Below are 18,765 nucleotides of genomic sequence, written 5' to 3' on the forward strand. Positions count from 1 at the left end.
ATATCGAGTTATCTTTAACTTTTACTCACATTAAAATGATTATTCCTGGCATTAACCGAGTCCTGTAATGATGATCCTCGCATGTAGGGTCTTGCAATGACCTCCACAAGCCTCGATTTGGCAGTCGATCCTGTTGGATTGGAGGTTTTACCCTTAACCGACGAATTGCCACTCTTCCCGGACAAATTTGGATTGCTCCCCTTGCGCTCCGGGAAGACCAAGTGCTCAATATTAGGCGTATAACCGGGATCATTTCTCACGATGTCCTGGAGTGTAATCCGTGCCCCACCAGCATTACTGAAAATCAGGACGATTGAGTTGGATGAATTTCAAGATACTTCAGCTCCTCCACGTGCCGAAAGGTCAATTCCCCGAAAGAAAAATTTTCCGGAGAGTAAATCACAAAAAAAAAAATACCAAATCCTTAAGAAAAAATATTACACTATTTTTAATAGAGGGTATCATATAAAATAGAAAATTTCCCAGCCCCTCATGCCCCGGGTCTATTCAATTTCTCCCTGGAAATAGCCTCGGCCTAAAAGTCAATCCAAATCAATCCTGCTGGTTACGTAACACCGATAATCGATTTTCCTGGAGCAAACGGACTGTGCGGACAGAGTGCATTGCACGACGAGTAATAGTGGGTGTATGTGGTTGCTCGTGGGGATGGAAATTCCGGTAGAATGATAAGAGCTATTCGTGTCGCCGAATTGTGTGAATATAATTCATCAAAGTGGGTCAGCCTATATGGGCATAAGAATCGAATATATATATATTTTTTTCTCTTTTTTTTGGATGTGAGAGCTGGGGTGGAAAAAAAATATTGAAACTATGACTGGTGGACCGATTGGATTTGGGAGAATGTTCCATTGGATAAATATGTTGCGTCACTCGATCGGTGAATTTAAGCAATGAAATATTGTAAAATCACATAAATTCCCATGAATTCAATTTTATTCGAATGAAAATCGAAGAATAAAAGAATTTATCGAAATTCTAAGTCTTGTAGTTCTTCATAAATCAAATATTTTAATTTATTATCAATAAAAATGTAGAGAAAGGAATATTTTTAGTAAAAATTTGAATGTGAACAATAAGGTTCATCCATATGTAAACAATTACAATAAATAAGTGTGTAATTGAATTAAAAATTGAAATAAAAGGAAAATTGAAGGAAAAAAAAATTAATTAGACAAAATTATGAAAATTTACCTCGATGTGATTCCATGGCCCTTCTGTCCTCGTCTCTTTCCACTTCCTCGACCTGGCTTTATATTGGTCGTCTCCGCCAATTGAAGAAGACGACTACAGTGCTGCCGTAGCAGTGGATCCTGATCGCGACGGTTCATTCTGATTTATCCTCATTCAACTCAGCGAGGCGTCCTGAAACATAATGTTTTATCGTAACAAAATTCATTAAAACTTCGTCATCACCACTGAATATTGAGAATTTATTTTCATGTCTACATTGAAAATAACCGATGAAAGGTAAAAAGTGGGTAAAATGAAAATGAGAAACTCCACTCGAGTGTACGATTCTGGTGAACGAGATAGCTGATTGTAAAGCTTGAGCAGGAAGGAAAATACGAGCAGTGGATTCACGCTATTTTCAACTTTCTGGCTCCATCCGAGCGTCAGTGGTGCACATGATGCGCCGTCAATTCGACGATTTTTCCGTTCTCAGGTATTATATGACGAGAGACGTCCGTCGCAGTGGGACAATGCAGAATCCAGGAGGATCTGATAGCAGGATTACCTCCAAAAGGATAGTGGATATTTTTTTTAGTACTATATCCCGTCTCTACGGGGGAATTTTTTTTTTATAGAAATTTCTGGCCCTGAGACGGGAAATTTTATTGGAAAATTTATGGGAATTTTTTGTCGTATTTCTCAGAAAATTGCACAAGAAACTCGGGGATTTATCTCAACAGTTGTTGAATTTTTGGAGATAATTTTTTACTGAATAATCAACATAAATATAAAATGGGGAATAGGGCTGTTCATCATTGATAATTGTTTGTTTAAAAAAATAACGAACGCAGTTGAATATCTTCAGGTGGTAAATTAATTAATGTAGAAAGTTCGTAAATTAATTTTTTATGAACTTCAACGAACAATTTGATAAATTTGATAAAAATAGCAAAATCCATTGATTTGTCTAAAAATTAATTCCGATTGAATATTTTTTATTTAATAACCACTCGGTCAAGCAGCGGAATTTTAAGTTTTTTCGTAAAACTTTATAACGTGGTCAGTTTAATGGCTTCACCACTTGAACTATTCGTTACTTGCATACGAAAGGAAATCGATATCATCGATAAAAACATTCCCCTGGTATTTTATTCGGTGAAATTAATTGAATGTTTCCTTCCATCAATTTAATTGACTGGGTTGGAGTTTTTCCGCTGTTCTTATCAGGTATTATCAGTATTTCTCGACTCCATCGTGTTTTGTTAATTGAAAACCGATGTACGAATGTCCCACACCTTCTCATGATGTCATATCGATTTTTTTTTCATAAAAAATACTGTAAAATAGGGAAAAACAAAAATAGTTTTTTTTCTGCTTCATTTGTACTTGTACTTTATAATTTGTTATTCCTCGTGCTTAAGTGTAATAAACAGCCAATTGAACTGCAATCCTGCTCGAGTGCTCTCCCATTCACATGAACTCTCATTGAAAATAAATCTGATTTTACTCTCTTCGTCCGTCGGCTGTGGGCACACCATCTTAATCAAGTACCGAGAGGACTAACTTTCCCCCAAACTTTATCACAAGTGCTCTCCAATTTCAAAACTCCAACTACCAGACTGTATGCGAAATGGATAGTGCAACTGGTCTGGTAGTTTTCCATGTGAGGATAAAGAAAGTTGAATAGACGGTAAAAATTCATGGAAAATGTGCGACATTTCAGTATTTTCACGAGTTGAATGCAGTGAGAAAAAGTACTGACAAAAATTCATGTCTCGAGCATTTTGTACTGAATATTTGACGTATGCCTTGAAGTGGCAAATTGCTGTTATAAGAGTGTGAAGAATTGGCGCAATATTTGAATAAAAGTTTTATTTTATAAGTAAAACAACATTGATAATTAGGAAAATTAGAAAAATTACGTGAATCGTTCCAATTTTCATTAATTTCAATGACTAATTCGTCGAGGCTTTAAATTTTTTAAACGACTCACGATTTTCAACGATAGAATTACATTTTGGACAGAGTTATTTTTTTCAACACTCATTGTTTATGATAATAATAATTAGAGGAGTCTGACATTTCCAGTAATTTAAAATAAAATGATTTGACCTTTCGAATTTTCCTCTCTGAATGAAATCACCGTCTGGTAATATCGTGAACATGAATAACTTCGTTAAAATTCCAACCCCAGAATCTCAAAAATAATTATAAACATTTTTAAAAATGTAATGAGAGGATTTAACTTTTTTTTTTTCAAATTTACAAAAAATCTAAAAAATCATGAGACATATTTTTCATGTGAATGGGCAACGCAGACTCTTCAAACATTTTTCAAAGTACAATGTATTCCGTACGGGACGTTTTCCCCCCCTTCCCCATTAAAAACCACCCCCTCAAGAATTTCTCACCTCAATGAACAAGTGTTCCTCCCACACCCCATTGACTCCTTCTCTGGGCTCGTCCATGGCAGCCAGGATCTACAGACAGCCCAAGGCATCCACCACCACCTCTTGCACAGAAAAATTCCTGTGTCATCTCACATAACCCCCAACCAACCCCACCACCAATATCTCCAACCACCGATCCAACAATTACCTCTAACAAAGAGAACCGCAGGGGTTTCAATCAATCGATCAGTGGTCACTCCTTCACTCGTGTTTCATTCCCTATCATTCCCACGTTCTCAAAATTCCAGATGCCGGTATCTGAGAGCATCCACGTTACTCTCACACCACCTCCAGTACTTCCACTCGAGTCTCAGTACTCACTAACAAACATTTTTAGAAAATTAAGGGATAATTGTACTTAAATATTTAATTTAATTTCAATTTACTCCCCACGAAATCCAATTTTTCCCTCAAAATCTCGTCCCTCTTAGTAAATTTTCATAAAAAATTAAATAAAAATTGGGCTTCTAAAATTAAAAAATATCAGTAACAATATTTATTAATGTTTATAAACTTCATCAATTTAATTTAAAATATTTAGATCCCGTGAATTTGAAAATTGCAATTTCCATTGAATTCTACGCAATTTACCGAATTTTTCAGCAAAAAAAAATTCAGGAAAATTTTGTGAGTGAAGAATTGTTAAAAATTTCAATCAACTTTATTATAATATCGAAGTGGATTTCTCGAACAGTGGTTTTTGATGAAAAAACGGTTGATCCCTCCCTCTCTCTGACCCGGGTCTTCCCCTTCATTTACATTAATTTATATGTAGCTAATGTAAACGGCTGCTTCGATTAAATACAGCATATTCAATCAACTTCATCTAGGTTAATTGAAATTTTATCCCAAAGTTCTCACAAATATTGATTCTACACTTTTTCTTCAACGAAAATCAGAATATCAGTCTCAATTTACCCATTCGTTCAGTTATCGATTGGCAAATTAATACTCAATTAGTTACTCTCATTTAATTTATTGCGAACGGCCTCACGAGTCAAAACGAACCCTTTCACATTAACAACAATATCAATAGCTCATTTAATTTAGTAAAAACAATTTAATTTAAATATGTTAATAAAAAAGACAATCTAAATAATATTTTTCATATATATTTCAACATTTTCCCCAGTCCAACATTTATCTCCATTCATTATTATTAAAAATACGTTTGAGCGTAAAAAAAATATAATGATGCATTCAATAAAATCAGAAGTGTCCGTTTTGCCCCACTATATTATATTATGACAGGATATATATTTTATATCATCTTTAATACGTGAAATAAAAAAATGAATAGCAATTTTCGAATGTCGAATCGTATTGGGAGATTGAATATAAAAAAATCCTATTGAAAAATTATGTAAAATATTTGTTTATACGTCTTATTCCGTATCATATTATATATTCATATATATTCCCATGTTATCCGCTGACATAACAGAGGTAACTGAGTCGTGCCAAGAGTAACTTTATCAGAAAATGTGAGTACGCGAAAGACACAAGGGGGTTAAAGCAAAACGCGACAACGTGACCCCAGCAGCAACACCACGATAGGTCAATGACCCGAACGACGGCAGGAGGTGGTGAAAAGGAGTGAGGAGCCTGTTACAATTCACCAGACCAAGAATAGGATGTGCGATGTGATTTTCTCGTGCGAGAAAAATTGACAATTGATTAACTGGCTGTCAACGTACATCGAAATTGATGACGATATTTTTCTATCGAGAATTGATGGCGCCTTTCGAGTAACAATTGTTCGAATTATACCGATGAAATCCTTGTCAAATGACACGAGACTTCAATTTTTGTAATTAAATTTATGAATCCGGTCTTCCGGACAATTTATTTATCCCCCGATTATTTTGTTATTCGGTAAATTAATAATTCAATCATCAAATATAATTTTCTTTTTTTCTAAAATTTGTATAAACGTGAATTCATCGATAGGAGAATTTTATCGATATAAAAAAAATTAAATTCACATTGTTGAACAAATGTAAATAAATAATTATTGTTTTGTTAATGTTTGCGGTGTGGAAGGAATTTTTTTTACAATTTTTTTCCCCGAATTTTATTTTATTCTAAAAATAATTTCACGTAATTTAGATCATTGTCTCACCGAATTGTTAATTCGTTGATTTTAACGATTAATTTTTTACTCAACGATTGTTTATTTTCACGGATAAACAGGGGAAAACGTACGCTCAGACCCGGTGGTGGAGGTTGACTGCGCGGTACGGTAACAGCGTTGAGTCTCGGCGATGTTGGTTCGTCTATCGATTTTTCCGCGCAGCCTCCCGCGGTCTGGAGCACGCTACAGGCTGGAGAGGGTAGCCGAGGGTATGTGTAGCTCGTGTACGAGCTTTTCCTCTTCCTATTCCATGAGTATGTACCGTCCAGGTCCATTTTTATATTTATTTTATTTTTTTTTTCTGGTTGGAGAAAGGACTCCCTCGCCGAGGGAGTCCTTGCACCTGTAGACACGGGGATTGCGGGAACATCATGCGTTTTGCGTTCACAGGGCTCAAGGAATACGGGAATTCAGTCCCCGGGGAATTCACGAGGAACTTGATTTTTTTCGTGGGGGAAATAAATTAAAAACAAAAATTAACTGGAAAATTTTAGAGAGAAGATCTTGAAATATTTCACTTTGCTTCAGTTCAAAAGAAGGGATAATTAAAGTTATTAAATTATGTGAGTGAATAATAGATCATTAAGATAAATTATTTAATTAAATGATTTATAATTAATACGACAGTTTTTCACTTCTCGCGATTCGATATTTCCCGATAAAAAATTGCATTTGATTCTATTGAAATTTTTTCATGTGTTAATTCCACTTGAATTAATTAATTCATTACTAGATACTCAATTATTAACAACTGACAAATTTTTAGTTTCAAAAATATCTTCATTCGTATCGAGAAAACATTTGCTTCCATTTAAAAAATTATTGACGTTAAAAATATTTCCGTTTACTTATTGAAAATAGTTATTGCAACTTGATAAATTGACTCTCCAGTTTTGTAGTGATACAATCTCCATTTCCATAGCAGAAACATTTATTTATTTATTTTTAATGCTCTATTTCAAGTGAATGAAAATCAAATAAAAATCGTTCGCAAATATGAATAAAACTTCCATTACGCACTATCTCAATAAACCCATTTATTTAACTCAAATAAACTCCACCCCTTGGTCTACCCCAAAATAACTATTTTTCACCCCGAGTCCGTCAGTCATCTCCCCACTTCGTCCGCCATCAAAGATTCACGACTCCTGAGCAAGTAGTCGGGGAAAATATTTGGTCAGACGTTCATTCGTCTCCCGAATGTTACCATCATTCCGTTGATGACAATAACACGAATAATTCACGAGTATTTTAATTAACAATTTAACTATTTCCACCTAATTGTACCTTCAAAACTACCAAACCTGAAAAATCCAATTAAAAAATGGCAATTAAACCAAAACTTCAAACTCCTTCGAGCCAATTATTTCCAATTATTTCAAACTTATCATTTACCGCATCTATCCACCAATTATTATAAATATTTTCCATTCCCTAATAATTAACAAGTACAATTGCACAACTACCAAAAGGCCCCCGAGAACAGAAAGTTTAAAATTAATTAATTAATCAATTAATTAATTAATTCACGCGGTGGGGAATAAAATCTTGTAAAAATAATGATTTCTTTGAAGTTTTAAAATATCTTTACAACAATATATTCAATATTTATACGACATTGGCCAACTGAAAGCTCAACTAACACCCGAACCCTCCATATCGCCTTAACACGTTCCAGATGTCTACTCCCCGCTTAATCCACTAATTCAAAAGCACTGGGATTTGCAGATTAAGTTGACTAAGACATCTCCCTTACTCGAAGTGTCCCAGAATCGTCTAGTCGTACCATGACGAGGGTTGAAGTGTGGGTCATACATACGATGTGGTTCCCCAAACTGAAATCGGAGTGTTCTCATGACTGAGCACTCAACCCACGTATTTTCATGCTCAGCAGCATCAATCCCTCAAGACTTTCATATGTGAAATTAAAAATTTAAATAAAAATTCCACTGAGACCTTAATTCTTCTCGATTTCATCATCCAAATGGTTTTTATCGATTAAATTTATGGGAATGGTCTAAGTGAGTTAATATCAATGTTTATTGTGACCAATATGCTGGTGGTCTCCAATAAAATATCACCACATGATATAAATTAATTATTAATTGAATGAAGTGAGTGAAAATTTGATAATTAATTTGGATAATTTTTATTTTTAATTCAGTTATTGACTTTCAACTTTTCCTTCTCTAAATATTGAATGACGAAGTCTATCGATCGATTGCCGTGTGTCCGACCCACAGGATTTTTTTTTTTTCGAAGATCCAAAGTAAAACAGATAAGACTGACAAAAGTTTCGGGATCTCTTTTCCGAGGAGTCGCAAAGTGGGTCGATCCCTCGCCCCTTTTACCCCACGGAAATCCCAGAGTTACCTGGTGAGATGTTTCAAGGCAATGGGAAAATCCCCGCGGGCCCTTCCCCTCCCCCAACAGTGTCAATTCCTCCAATAGATAAAAATTATTGGCTCATTGTCAACGTCATCGGAAATTTTTCCCGTACGAAAACTAATAATAAATAATTCAATAAAAATTGCGCGAAACTACGAAAGACTTTGGGACTCGACTACCTGATTAATTAATTAATATTGATTAATATATGAGGCAAGCGATAAATAATTTAGTCAAAAATTACGTGAAACTGTCGAACTGATTGATTTGAGTTAATAACTCGACCACAAAAAAAAATTGGCGCATGGCTCACATATTCATTAGCCCTCATCAGTAATTACTAGGTTAAGATGTGACATTAATGTGTAATCCAGAAGTGCTCAGATGGCTTTCGTATTTATTGACATTAAATTGTTATTTTTAAGAGATAATATTGTCATTTTTTTTTTTTTTTATAGTGGAGTGTCATGACATTCTCTCGTTTACGATTGAGTCGTCCCGTTTGACCTAAAATTTTGTTTCAAGGTAGCGGGAATATTGGGTGAGCGCCATGGGCTTTGCATAGTTCAATGTCAAAAACCGTACCCCAGGATTGGGGGATCGATGACGAGGCCGGGTCGCTCAGGGCCCTAGGTCACTTGGAAGGGAAAATATCAATTATAAAGGGAGAAAAATATTTCCCAAAAAAAAATTAGAAAAAATCCGAAAAAAAATTAGAGATAACGTGAATGTTTAAACAAAATCGTTAACATTATCTCCCAAACAATCTGACTAGAGCAGGTACACCAGGTACTTTCCATCCAATTTACATAGCCAACCGAAAAAAAAATATGAACAATAAAGCGCTCGATAGTATCTCCCAGTGTCCTTGAAAATGATTAAATTGTGCGGTTGAAACTGGTGCACGAAAATTTAATGATTATTAACCGTTGACGAAGTTTTACACTCTGTCAATTATTTACCCCGAAATAATTAATCGAGGGGTTATCTGAGAGACCTGCAGGGAAGATATATAACACCTGACCTATTTTCAATAATGTTAAACATTAAAATTATGAAAAATCCATTGGTATCATGGAGATGGCATTGAAGATACCGATATTATCGATCATTCATTATCACAATAATTAATTATAATAGATTGATTGTCATTTTTAATTTATGTCCATCCCTGTTGTCATCAATATTACTAATAATAATTTTTATTTATTATTATCAATAGTATTATTAATTTTCATTTCAACAAAATGTTTTTCATTTTTTAAAACGTTATTTCACCTATTTCTCTACAGAAAAATCGTGTTATTTAAATAATTTAAAATTTAACAGCTCAAATAGACATTGGACTATTTTCCTCAAACAATTCCACTAAAAAAATCTATATTTTTAATTGTCATAATTTTTCCGTTAATTTCATGAGAAAAAAAATCATTAAAAAATCAACTACATTCCTCTCCAATAAATCATTTTTCATGGAAATAATTTTCAATATTTTCCCATGAAACACATTCGCATATCCCTTAAAACGTATTACTTCATCTATGACAAAAGCAACCACCATCACCATTAACAATAACCTGACAATAATTCTCAATGTCACCCGCAGGTAGACTCGGTATAATTTTCTCGGAGGCTCGTCACTATCCTTGAACGACAGGTGGACAGAAGGATCGTGTATGGGTGTGTTATCACCGACATCTCCATTTGTTCACCGAGATGAATAATTAAGAATTAAAAAAAAAAACAGAGGTACAAAATTAATCAGAAAAGTAAACGAGAAGTAATCCACACCCGTTTCCGTATTTTCGTCATTCGGAGGTGGCGATGGGGTGCGGTGTGTTGAAAGAAAATTGAAAAAAAAAATAAAAATAAAATTGAATTGTAAATGCGACAATCAAGCGCGTGGGGTGGGGGAGGGGGTATTGCTTATCTAATTCCAATTATCCGGGATTAATATGGTAATCATCAAGCTCACGGATTTAATGAATAATCATATGTTTCGAAGGGATAAAAATCTTGAGGATTCGTGCAATGCCGTATGGTAATTAGATTTTACTCTTTTAATTCCTTATTTACGGTTATTTATTGTCATCATTATTGATAATTTTATCACAAATGCTTCATCACCATTGCTGACGAATCAAGTGATTTATTGTATATCTGAATTATTGAAATAAAATGAAAATGATTTGTAACTATTTACTGCGGAAGTTTAATCATTTTAATTACGACTTCTATTGTTAATTAATCAAATAATATATTTATAAAATTGTAAAAAAATCCAATCCCTGTGGATCGAATTGTTAACTCCTCAACCAGAAATTCAGATGGAATTATTTTATATTCATTTCACCAACATTTTCCCAATAAATTTATTAAAAACGAAATGTTATTGCATTCATTCATCGTGAACCAATAAATTAATTTTTCTCGTCATTGAAACGGCATTTAATTAAACAAATAATTACTTGGTAACTAAAGTAGTCCCGGAAATGACCTAAAATCGATTTTTTTCATCGCCAATAACAAAGTGATCGGCATTTTCACACGTCCAGAACCGATCAAACGTCGCGATTGGCCACATGTGATCTATCAGTTCGATCAGCGTTCGAAGGACACGTTAACCAACAATGGGAAAGTGCCTCCAGTGCATTGTATCATATTATATAGACGTATGCAAAGATGGAACGTGTATCGGGTGCGCACTTTTCCTCGAAAAAAAAAAATAATCATCATTAGAGCAATTACTCATTTTTCCGCTCCCGTTATCTCCGCGATTTGTATTTGCCCGCGATATGAATCGGCGCATTGACACTGCAGTACTCAATAAATACCGAGAATAAAAGGGAACATTGCATCAGACTAGCCGCGCAGTAATGTCTTAAGCATCGGTGGCATGCGATCCTGCGATAATTGATATCAAATTACTCATGAAAATAATTACCTCGGGATTTCATGATAATGCAGGAATATTTTTTTTTTTTATGGAAGATTTGTGTGTCGATAAGTTGATAGTGCGTGTGGTCATGAAACGCGTCATGAGAATCCGCTGATTATGCGGTGGAAATTCAATAATTTTCCAGAAAAAGTAACGGTAAAATTACATTAATGACAAATTGATTAATTGGAAATTAATTGGGGATTCTGTGAGTCACTTCGGAAATTCTACGATTTTTTCCATTTGATTTAATCCAACAGATGATGATTGTGGGGGAGGGGGCAAATTCTTCAATTATTTTTTCCCGAAGGATCGGAAAATTTTACAGAAAAATTTTATCGTAAAAAATTGTCGAACGTTCAATAATTATTTCATCTGCAGACACGATAAATGGGGCATTTTCTTAAGTTTTTTTTTATTTTTACGAAAATCCCCGGAAAATGACTTGTCATCGTGAATTACGTACATTGCCCTGAGACAACAACATCATCTCCACGAAATTTACCGCCGTCCGAGGGAATCCCGAGTGACGAATGTGAAAATCATGGAGTGAATGTAGTTCCTCGAATAATATTATTTCAAATGAGTCTAAACTGGTTTTTCTATTAATATTCCATTACCATTTCATTAACGAGTCACATAATTTTCCCCATTTCAAATCTGACGTTGAAGTTTCCTCAGAATTTTTCCCGTAATCCCCAAAACTATTCAATTATAAATTTATTTACCCCCTTTGCAAAGTCTCTCTCAACAACCCGATAAATTTATGATTAAAAAAATTCGAGAATTTCTCAAAAAAAATAAATAAATAAATAAATTAAACTTACACTAAAAATACAACAAAAAAAATTATTTTTACGATTATATCTCCCGTCCCCATTTTTCCACGTGGAAACCCTCATCCCCTCTTTCACTCCCTATTTAATGTCCCTCGCAAATTGCCCCTGAAACTCATATTTTCAAATTTTTTTCCCCGTAATTTTCCCGCACTTTTTCCTCCACTTGATGATACCCCTTAATTACATAATTACTCAAATAATATTATGATTGAAATGCCGACAGCTCAACGATCATTTGCCCCCCCTTCACCACCATCACCCCCCTCCCCTCCCCACCCCAAATCAACATGACCTTCATTATTTCTACCTTTCGGTTGATCCCAAGAAGTACAATATCCAGCGTTAGCCGGTCAAGCGAACGTATAAAACCAATAAAATCCAAGTGTACTTCATCCTCCCACCCCATACATGTGATTGTCTTTCACCGGATTATGTTAGAAGACAGTCGAGGTGTTTGCATAGATAAACGGTGGAAATCGTACCGCGAAGTAGTCGTAGGGAGCGCGAAAAAAAATTCAGCGAGTAATTGATATTTTCTGCGAATTGCGAGAGAAAAAAATCAGTGATTTCTCGATATTTATTGTTCTCCAGTGCGACATTATGGAAAAAAAAGTGATTATTTTATTGATCAGTTTATTAACAGCAGAAGCTCTCATTGGATCGGCCACAGGGGAGCCGGAAGTCAGACTTCTTCATGTGGTGAGATTAGCACGCACTGGGGAAAGGGGTATTTCGATAGAAATAGTGGAAGGATTCGATTACCGATTGGGGAAGTGACTATGGAAATTGGGGCGACGGAATCGTAATTATTGGGTGAAATTTTAGATGAAATTGCGGATGTGGAACAGCATTTTAACTCCATTTTCATGGTTTTTTTTTATTTGAGGTGTGAGAAACCGCGAGGTGGAGTGAAATGATTTATATCGAGTTTACATGACGGAAGAAAATTAAAAAATATCCTTGAATTATAGTGATTTATTGCTGTACGATACAAAAGGTCTATGAAAACTGCAGAATTTTGCCATAAAAACATTTAAAAAAATTTTTTTTTTATTTTTGAATACTTAATGAAGAACCGAGTGATTACAATTAAAAAACCCACGAATTTAACTCCTTTTGATCACGTGATTAACGAATTTTCTGTTCAAAACTCGCAATTTTCAATAACTTTTTTATTCTCCTGGCCAAATATTTTTTTTAATTATTTACGATATTTTGTAAACAATAAAATGATCTCAATCTAATTGCAAATTCCATTAATATTTCCATTTTAAAATTTTTTAATTGCCAAAGAATTTTCGCTCATTACTTTATGTCTATTTTTCACATTAAATTATAAAAAAAATGTTAAAAGAGAGAATTTTCCTTTAAAATTCTCGTATAAATTAACGGAAATAGACATTGAGTTCACCGCAAAAATGGTAACATTTGAATTTATGAATCCTCAAGCACCAGTTAATTGTCCCAATTAAAAAAAATTGCTCGTTTCTCGTGAATAAACAGCAATTAAAAATTTGATTTCCATTTTATTTCTATCCAGAGCATAATGTCTTGCATAATTAAAGTGATTCTGCGAAAAGTTTTGAGACGCACCACGTAAATCCTGTTTTATCGTAAATTTTCAACCGATTGACAGCGGTGAAGGGAGCATAAATGTGCTTTAACAGTCAAGCTCCATCATCTCATGAAATATTCAAGCGGAAGTTCTGGGACATTGTAAATTTAATCCTATACTTGATTTTACGTACCACCAATTCCACTGATAATTCATAACATTGAGGCGAATATAACAAGTATTACAGTTGCTTATTAAAAACAGTTGTTTCAAGGTTTAAACCATATCTTGGAAAACATTACGGTTCCAATGTCACACCAAATACTAATCAAAGTAATAAAATAACAAAATGGTTGAGTTGAGTAATTGTGAGAAATAAAAAAAGACCAACTGACATCAAAACTTCACAATTATCTTTACTATTCCATTTTATCCAGAATTTTTAAATATTTTTCAATTGAATTAAATTATGTTTCTTGGAATATTTAAATTATTTTCTCTTTGTAATTAATGTTAAATAACCTTTTCCCATATCCTTTAACATTTAATATTATTTTATCCCTCAAAATTATATTTTTTCCTCATCAATTAGACCCAATTTCTTCCAAAAAAATTTCTGAATAAAAAAAAAACATGAGGCGGTACTGGAGCTTAAAAAAATTGTTGGAAAATGTTTTTTTGTTGCTTAGGATTGTTATACAGTTTCGTAACATATGTCAATGTTTTTTAATGCAGTTATTTCGTCATGGAGATAAGATCCCCCATAAGGAGTATCAGAACTATCCGACTGATCCTTGGGGGAATCACTCGTATTATCCTATCGAGAATGGAGGCTTGACAAATGTAAGTGTTTTTTCTTCATTACCCTTTGTAAATAAAATAAATTCTGAAAGCTCGGACCCCCCCTTCCACCCCCAGACAATAATACTGAGCCCCCTCGACAATTTAACCAATTGATCATTCAATTCAATCCTAATTTTATTGATTTTATCTTCATTTTATTTTTGCAAGGCCCTCCATCAATTAATTCAATTAATTTAATTAGTATGACGTCAATAAAGTCTTCTCTGGGTTAATGTACTTCCCTCATATCGAATATATCGAATTGAGGTACGTAAACTAAAGTCTGAGTTGTCGGAGACGATAAGACCTGATGCGCTGATGAGATACTTATGTTAATTAAGACAGTCTGCCTGGATGAGACCGAGTGGGGATAAACTGTTTCTATTCAAATTAAACTAATATTCATACGACGAGTCTGCAATTGTCCATTTTGGAACATTATTGTATTCAATTATGTAATTAATTCCCTCGACGTCATTTCCCTGTCTGTCAGAGGCGTTTTTTATTATTTATTTAAATCCCACAACAACAGCCCTTGGGAATTAAATTTATTTATTCAATTAATCATATCCTAAAGCCAGTTATAAAGTAACAAAAATTATTGGTTAATTTAATCCCATTTGTTGCTACCGGAAAAGATAAATTTTATAAAAATTCCGGAAAATGAATTTTCTTCTCTCATTTCTGTGAAAATTTCCCGAAAATTATTCAAACCCTGTGACTGCAATTTTATCACGCCCTCAATCACTCAATTTCTATAGAGAATCCCCCCCTCCCCCGAAATATAAAAATGGACGTCACTCTCCTTAAAAAGGCCCCTGAACTGCCCCAAAAATTTTCCTTTTTTTCTAAAAATTCAACGAATTTTTATAGGAAGGAAAACGTCGTGAGTATAAAATTGGAGAAATGTTGCGAGAGAGATACGATAAATTTTTCGGCCCCCATTACACCTCGGAGTTGATCTACGGACAATCAACAGATATCCCGAGGACCCAAATGTCCCTTCAACTGGTCCTCGCGGGCCTATTTCCACCCGCCGAGGAGCAAACGTGGAATCCAAGACTTCCTTGGTTACCAGTCTTTACCACTTTCACCCCCAACGAAAAGGATGGACTCCTCTTCCCCCATCACTGCCCCGAGTAAGTGATCACAGAGTTTCCCCTTGATTTTTATTAATTTTTAATTTTTTGAACATTTTTTTATATTTTTTCGTATCAATTAAAAAACATTAGAAGACAATTGATGGTATTTATTTAATCAATTGTCCCCTGTCACTCTCTTTAAATTTTACTATTTAATATTCTATTTAGGAATTCAGGAGAGAGAAATCTTGAAAAAATTTAATTAACTCAATTAATTACTTCCAGATACGTAGCCGAGTACAATAAATTCCTAAGTCAAGATCACGTCCAGGAGATGATACGAAAATACAAAGAGCCGATGGATTATTTGACTCAACACACGGGAAAAACCGTTGATAAAACATCAGCAGTATATTATTTATATAATTTATTCAAAGAACAGGTAATTTATCCCCGAATTTCCATAATTGTTCATCCAATTCTATTATCGAGTCTGTGACCTCACTACGATATTTTTTAATTCACAAAAAAAATTAACAAAAATAGATAAATCAATTGATAACCATTTTCTTCGCTAATGAGCAATTAACGAATTACCATCTGCTATTTTTTTCTCACTAACTATCATTAAATGAGAGACCAATCCCCGTAAAAACGAACATTCGACAAATTGATATTTTGTTGGAATTGTCAGACCGAATTTTGTAAAAAAAAAAAGTTCAATGATCTGAAGAGATTGAAGAAAATGTCATGAGTGTCAATTTCCACTCGCCCCTATTTTCACCCCATTTTTCACTTCAAATATTTGTCTCCAAGGCCGCACAAAATCTGAGTCTCCCTCACTGGGTACACAAAGTTTATCCAAATCCTATGAAAGAGATCACGGCCCTGGATTTTCATCTCAGGTCGTACACGAAACGACTCAGACGTCTGAATGGCGGTAAGTTGTACCAATTAAATTATAATTGTATAATTACTCATTGTGACTACTCTCAACATTTATTCAAAACTCATACGGGACCTTCTGTAATTTTTATTAAACTTTGACTTTCCGAGGTCCTCTACCCCCTTAATTAATCAATAAATTAATTAATACATCAATTTTCCAAGGGAGCAATCTGTTAATTAATTTATTAAGGACCTAACTATTCAATAACTCATTAAAGGTTTTTCCTAGATATTAATTTGAAAAACTAATCAAAATCGCTGTAATTAACGTTTAAATTTCCCTCATCCCCCGACCCTTTAAAAATCACTGACAATTTCAGGTCCTCTCTTAAGAAAAATAACTGAAAACATGAAAGCTCTGAGATCGGAAAAGCTGGATCCACCCACTGTAAAAGCTTTCTTCTACTCAGCCCACGAGTTAAACGTCGTTTCTATGGCACGAACTCTCGGCACCGACGATCCCGTCATCCCCCTGTACGGCTCAGCAATAATATTCGAGACCCTTCAAGACGAGAAAAATCGCTACTACGTAAAGGTAATACCAACTACAATTTGCCCTCTGTCAAATTAAAATTTTCATTTTTCATACGTCAACCCTTTAATTATTTATTAAAGCCTTCAGACTAAAATACGTTTCAGGTGCTCCTGTGGACCGGAATTACGGAGCATCTGGTGAGCCAACGAATTCCTGGTTGTCCTGAGCTCTGTCCCTTTGAGGACTTTCTCAACATTTTACAGGAGGTAATACCGAATGAAAAGGAGGGCAACTGTTGGTCGTACAACGGCTATGAAAATAAAATGGATCGTCGTTTGTCCAAGGGCTCATCCGGTTCAAAAATCATCGTCGAGTTCTCAACTCTCCTGACGTTAGTTATATTCTCTTTTATGTTTAATTAGTGTTGAGAAAATAATGAGAAATAGACAATTACTGGACGGTATTACATTGTTAACGAAACATACATTATAACACACTATGTGTTCTATGATTGTTATTAATTTTCACCGACGAAATGCACTCAACAAAAAATTTCCTTTGACGTTTCGTCCACGATTTTTCACTAATTAATAATCCACCGACGTTACCGATCATTCAAAAATAAATTCTCTCCATTTCGCGTTAAATTAGAGTATTGAGCGGTCGAATGCAACGATATAGATAGAATTCAGATCGATTCCTGGATTTTCTACAGGCCCGAGGTGAAGAGTTCAAGAACCTCGTTTACCCCAATAACACTTAGCAAATCGTTACAGTGAGAAATATTATATTTCACCGTCATTTAACCTTTGCGTTTAAAACAAGTTTTAAAAATTCTCTAGCATTACGTGTGGTATAAATTATAGTTAATACATTAGTATTTCCTCCTACCACGTGTAATTCATTGTTTATTAAATTTTATTAAACCGCATAATAATTATATTTAACGTAAATAGTTACAAAATGTAACTGGCTATTGCCCGAAAACCTTCCGCCAGTTGTAATCATTATTTTCAATTAATTAACTGGGCTTCAATGCAATTAAATGTTATCGTTATCATTGCCCTCATTATTCGGGTCATTTTTCCAAAAAAATCGTCATAATAATCATTTTATTGTACCTGAAATTTTCAGTCATTCAAAAATCAAATTAAAGAATCTCATTATCATAATCATGTTGTCATTCAAAAACATGATATGATTCTCCTGGAAATATGATAACATTCAAAAATATTTTCAGAATTCTGACGTAATTTAATCGCAAATTAATTCAAAATAGATCAAAATGAGAGATAAATTAAATTGTAATTTGTGTAAGAAAATCAAAAAATTGTTTATGATCTTTAGAAACTTAATGGGTCACTAACATTGAAGTTGAAAGTCAATTCTAGACGTTGGACGAGACAAAAAAATTATTCTCTTAGCAACAGGTAGAATTGGTGAGGTGTGAGAGTCTCGAGCAGTCACAAAGCTGCACTTTCTATTGCCCACCCTCCCCCTTCGCCCTTTCGCCCCCCCTCAGATAATGCCTCCCTTGGAGAATGATATGCCGTCTGCTCGAGATATAAAAGACGCTGAGATAAGGAGAACTTTTTTAGGAATTTAATAAATGCTATGACTCGAAAAGGTGGAGTTTCATATCCAGTGGTCGACACTTATCCTGATCAAAGTGCTCTTCAACATGTCAGACGAGAATATTTATTTTGATGGGTAATCAAGCCCTGACATATGCTGTCTAGTTCATCAACATTCCCCTGACTATTGATATCTCGGATAGATCAAAGGCTGGGGTGTGTTATCCACGATCCCCAGGTCAGATTCTGGTGCTCGACATGTGAAGAACACTTCGACAAACGTTTGAAGCAACTGCAGAGATTTTTATAATATTTTCGCTGATATTTCGTCAAATTACGTTACAATTG

At 34.3% G+C, this 18,765-nt stretch overlaps 2 protein-coding genes across 5 annotated transcripts in view; one reads left to right on the forward strand and one right to left on the reverse strand.

The window, feature by feature from the left end:
• The window catches only part of Rhogef3 (Rho guanine nucleotide exchange factor 3), a 47,783-nt gene that overhangs the window by 28,179 nt on the left and 839 nt on the right, over positions 1–18,765 (reverse strand). For 2 of the 3 annotated variants that reach the window (XM_064131703.1, XM_064131701.1), the window contains exons 2-3: positions 1,213–1,383; positions 30–297 (exon numbers count right to left, since the gene is read on the reverse strand). In XM_064131703.1, the coding sequence (XP_063987773.1) occupies positions 30–297; positions 1,213–1,349 (405 nt within the window). In that variant the 5' untranslated portion in view covers positions 1,350–1,383. Of the gene's footprint in view, positions 1–29; positions 298–1,212; positions 1,384–3,602; positions 3,704–18,765 lie in introns of those variants that run through there. The other variant, XM_064131702.1, reaches the window with a different exon arrangement.
• On the forward strand, positions 11,032–18,348 carry LOC135167972 (venom acid phosphatase Acph-1-like). Of its 2 annotated transcripts, XM_064131732.1 has the most exons (8): positions 11,032–11,251; positions 12,532–12,639; positions 14,231–14,338; positions 15,212–15,477; positions 15,706–15,862; positions 16,237–16,360; positions 16,689–16,903; positions 17,008–18,348. In XM_064131732.1, the coding sequence occupies exons 1-8, from the start codon at positions 11,219–11,221 to the stop codon at positions 17,263–17,265; spliced, it is 1,269 nt and encodes a 422-aa protein (XP_063987802.1). In that variant the 5' UTR covers positions 11,032–11,218; the 3' UTR covers positions 17,266–18,348. The 2 variants fall into 2 exon arrangements, with proteins under 2 accessions (XP_063987802.1, XP_063987803.1); XM_064131733.1 differs by lacking the exon at positions 12,532–12,639.

This window comes from Diachasmimorpha longicaudata, chromosome 12, assembly GCF_034640455.1.
Source record: "Diachasmimorpha longicaudata isolate KC_UGA_2023 chromosome 12, iyDiaLong2, whole genome shotgun sequence".
In the NCBI taxonomy this organism is placed as follows: Eukaryota; Metazoa; Arthropoda; class Insecta; order Hymenoptera; family Braconidae; genus Diachasmimorpha; species Diachasmimorpha longicaudata.

What these genes read in the sequence shown, in the direction of transcription:
- LOC135167972 (XM_064131732.1), top strand. Translation starts at nt 11,219, where the DNA reads ATGCGGTGGAAATTCAATAATTTTCCAGAAAAA. An exon ending in AGAATGGAGGCTTGACAAAT is followed by an intron (nt 14,339 to 15,211) that starts GTAAGTGTTTTT and finishes GAATTTTTATAG; the next exon opens with GAAGGAAAACGTCGTGAGTA. An exon ending in AAAATCGCTACTACGTAAAG is followed by an intron (nt 16,904 to 17,007) that starts GTAATACCAACT and finishes AATACGTTTCAG; the next exon opens with GTGCTCCTGTGGACCGGAAT.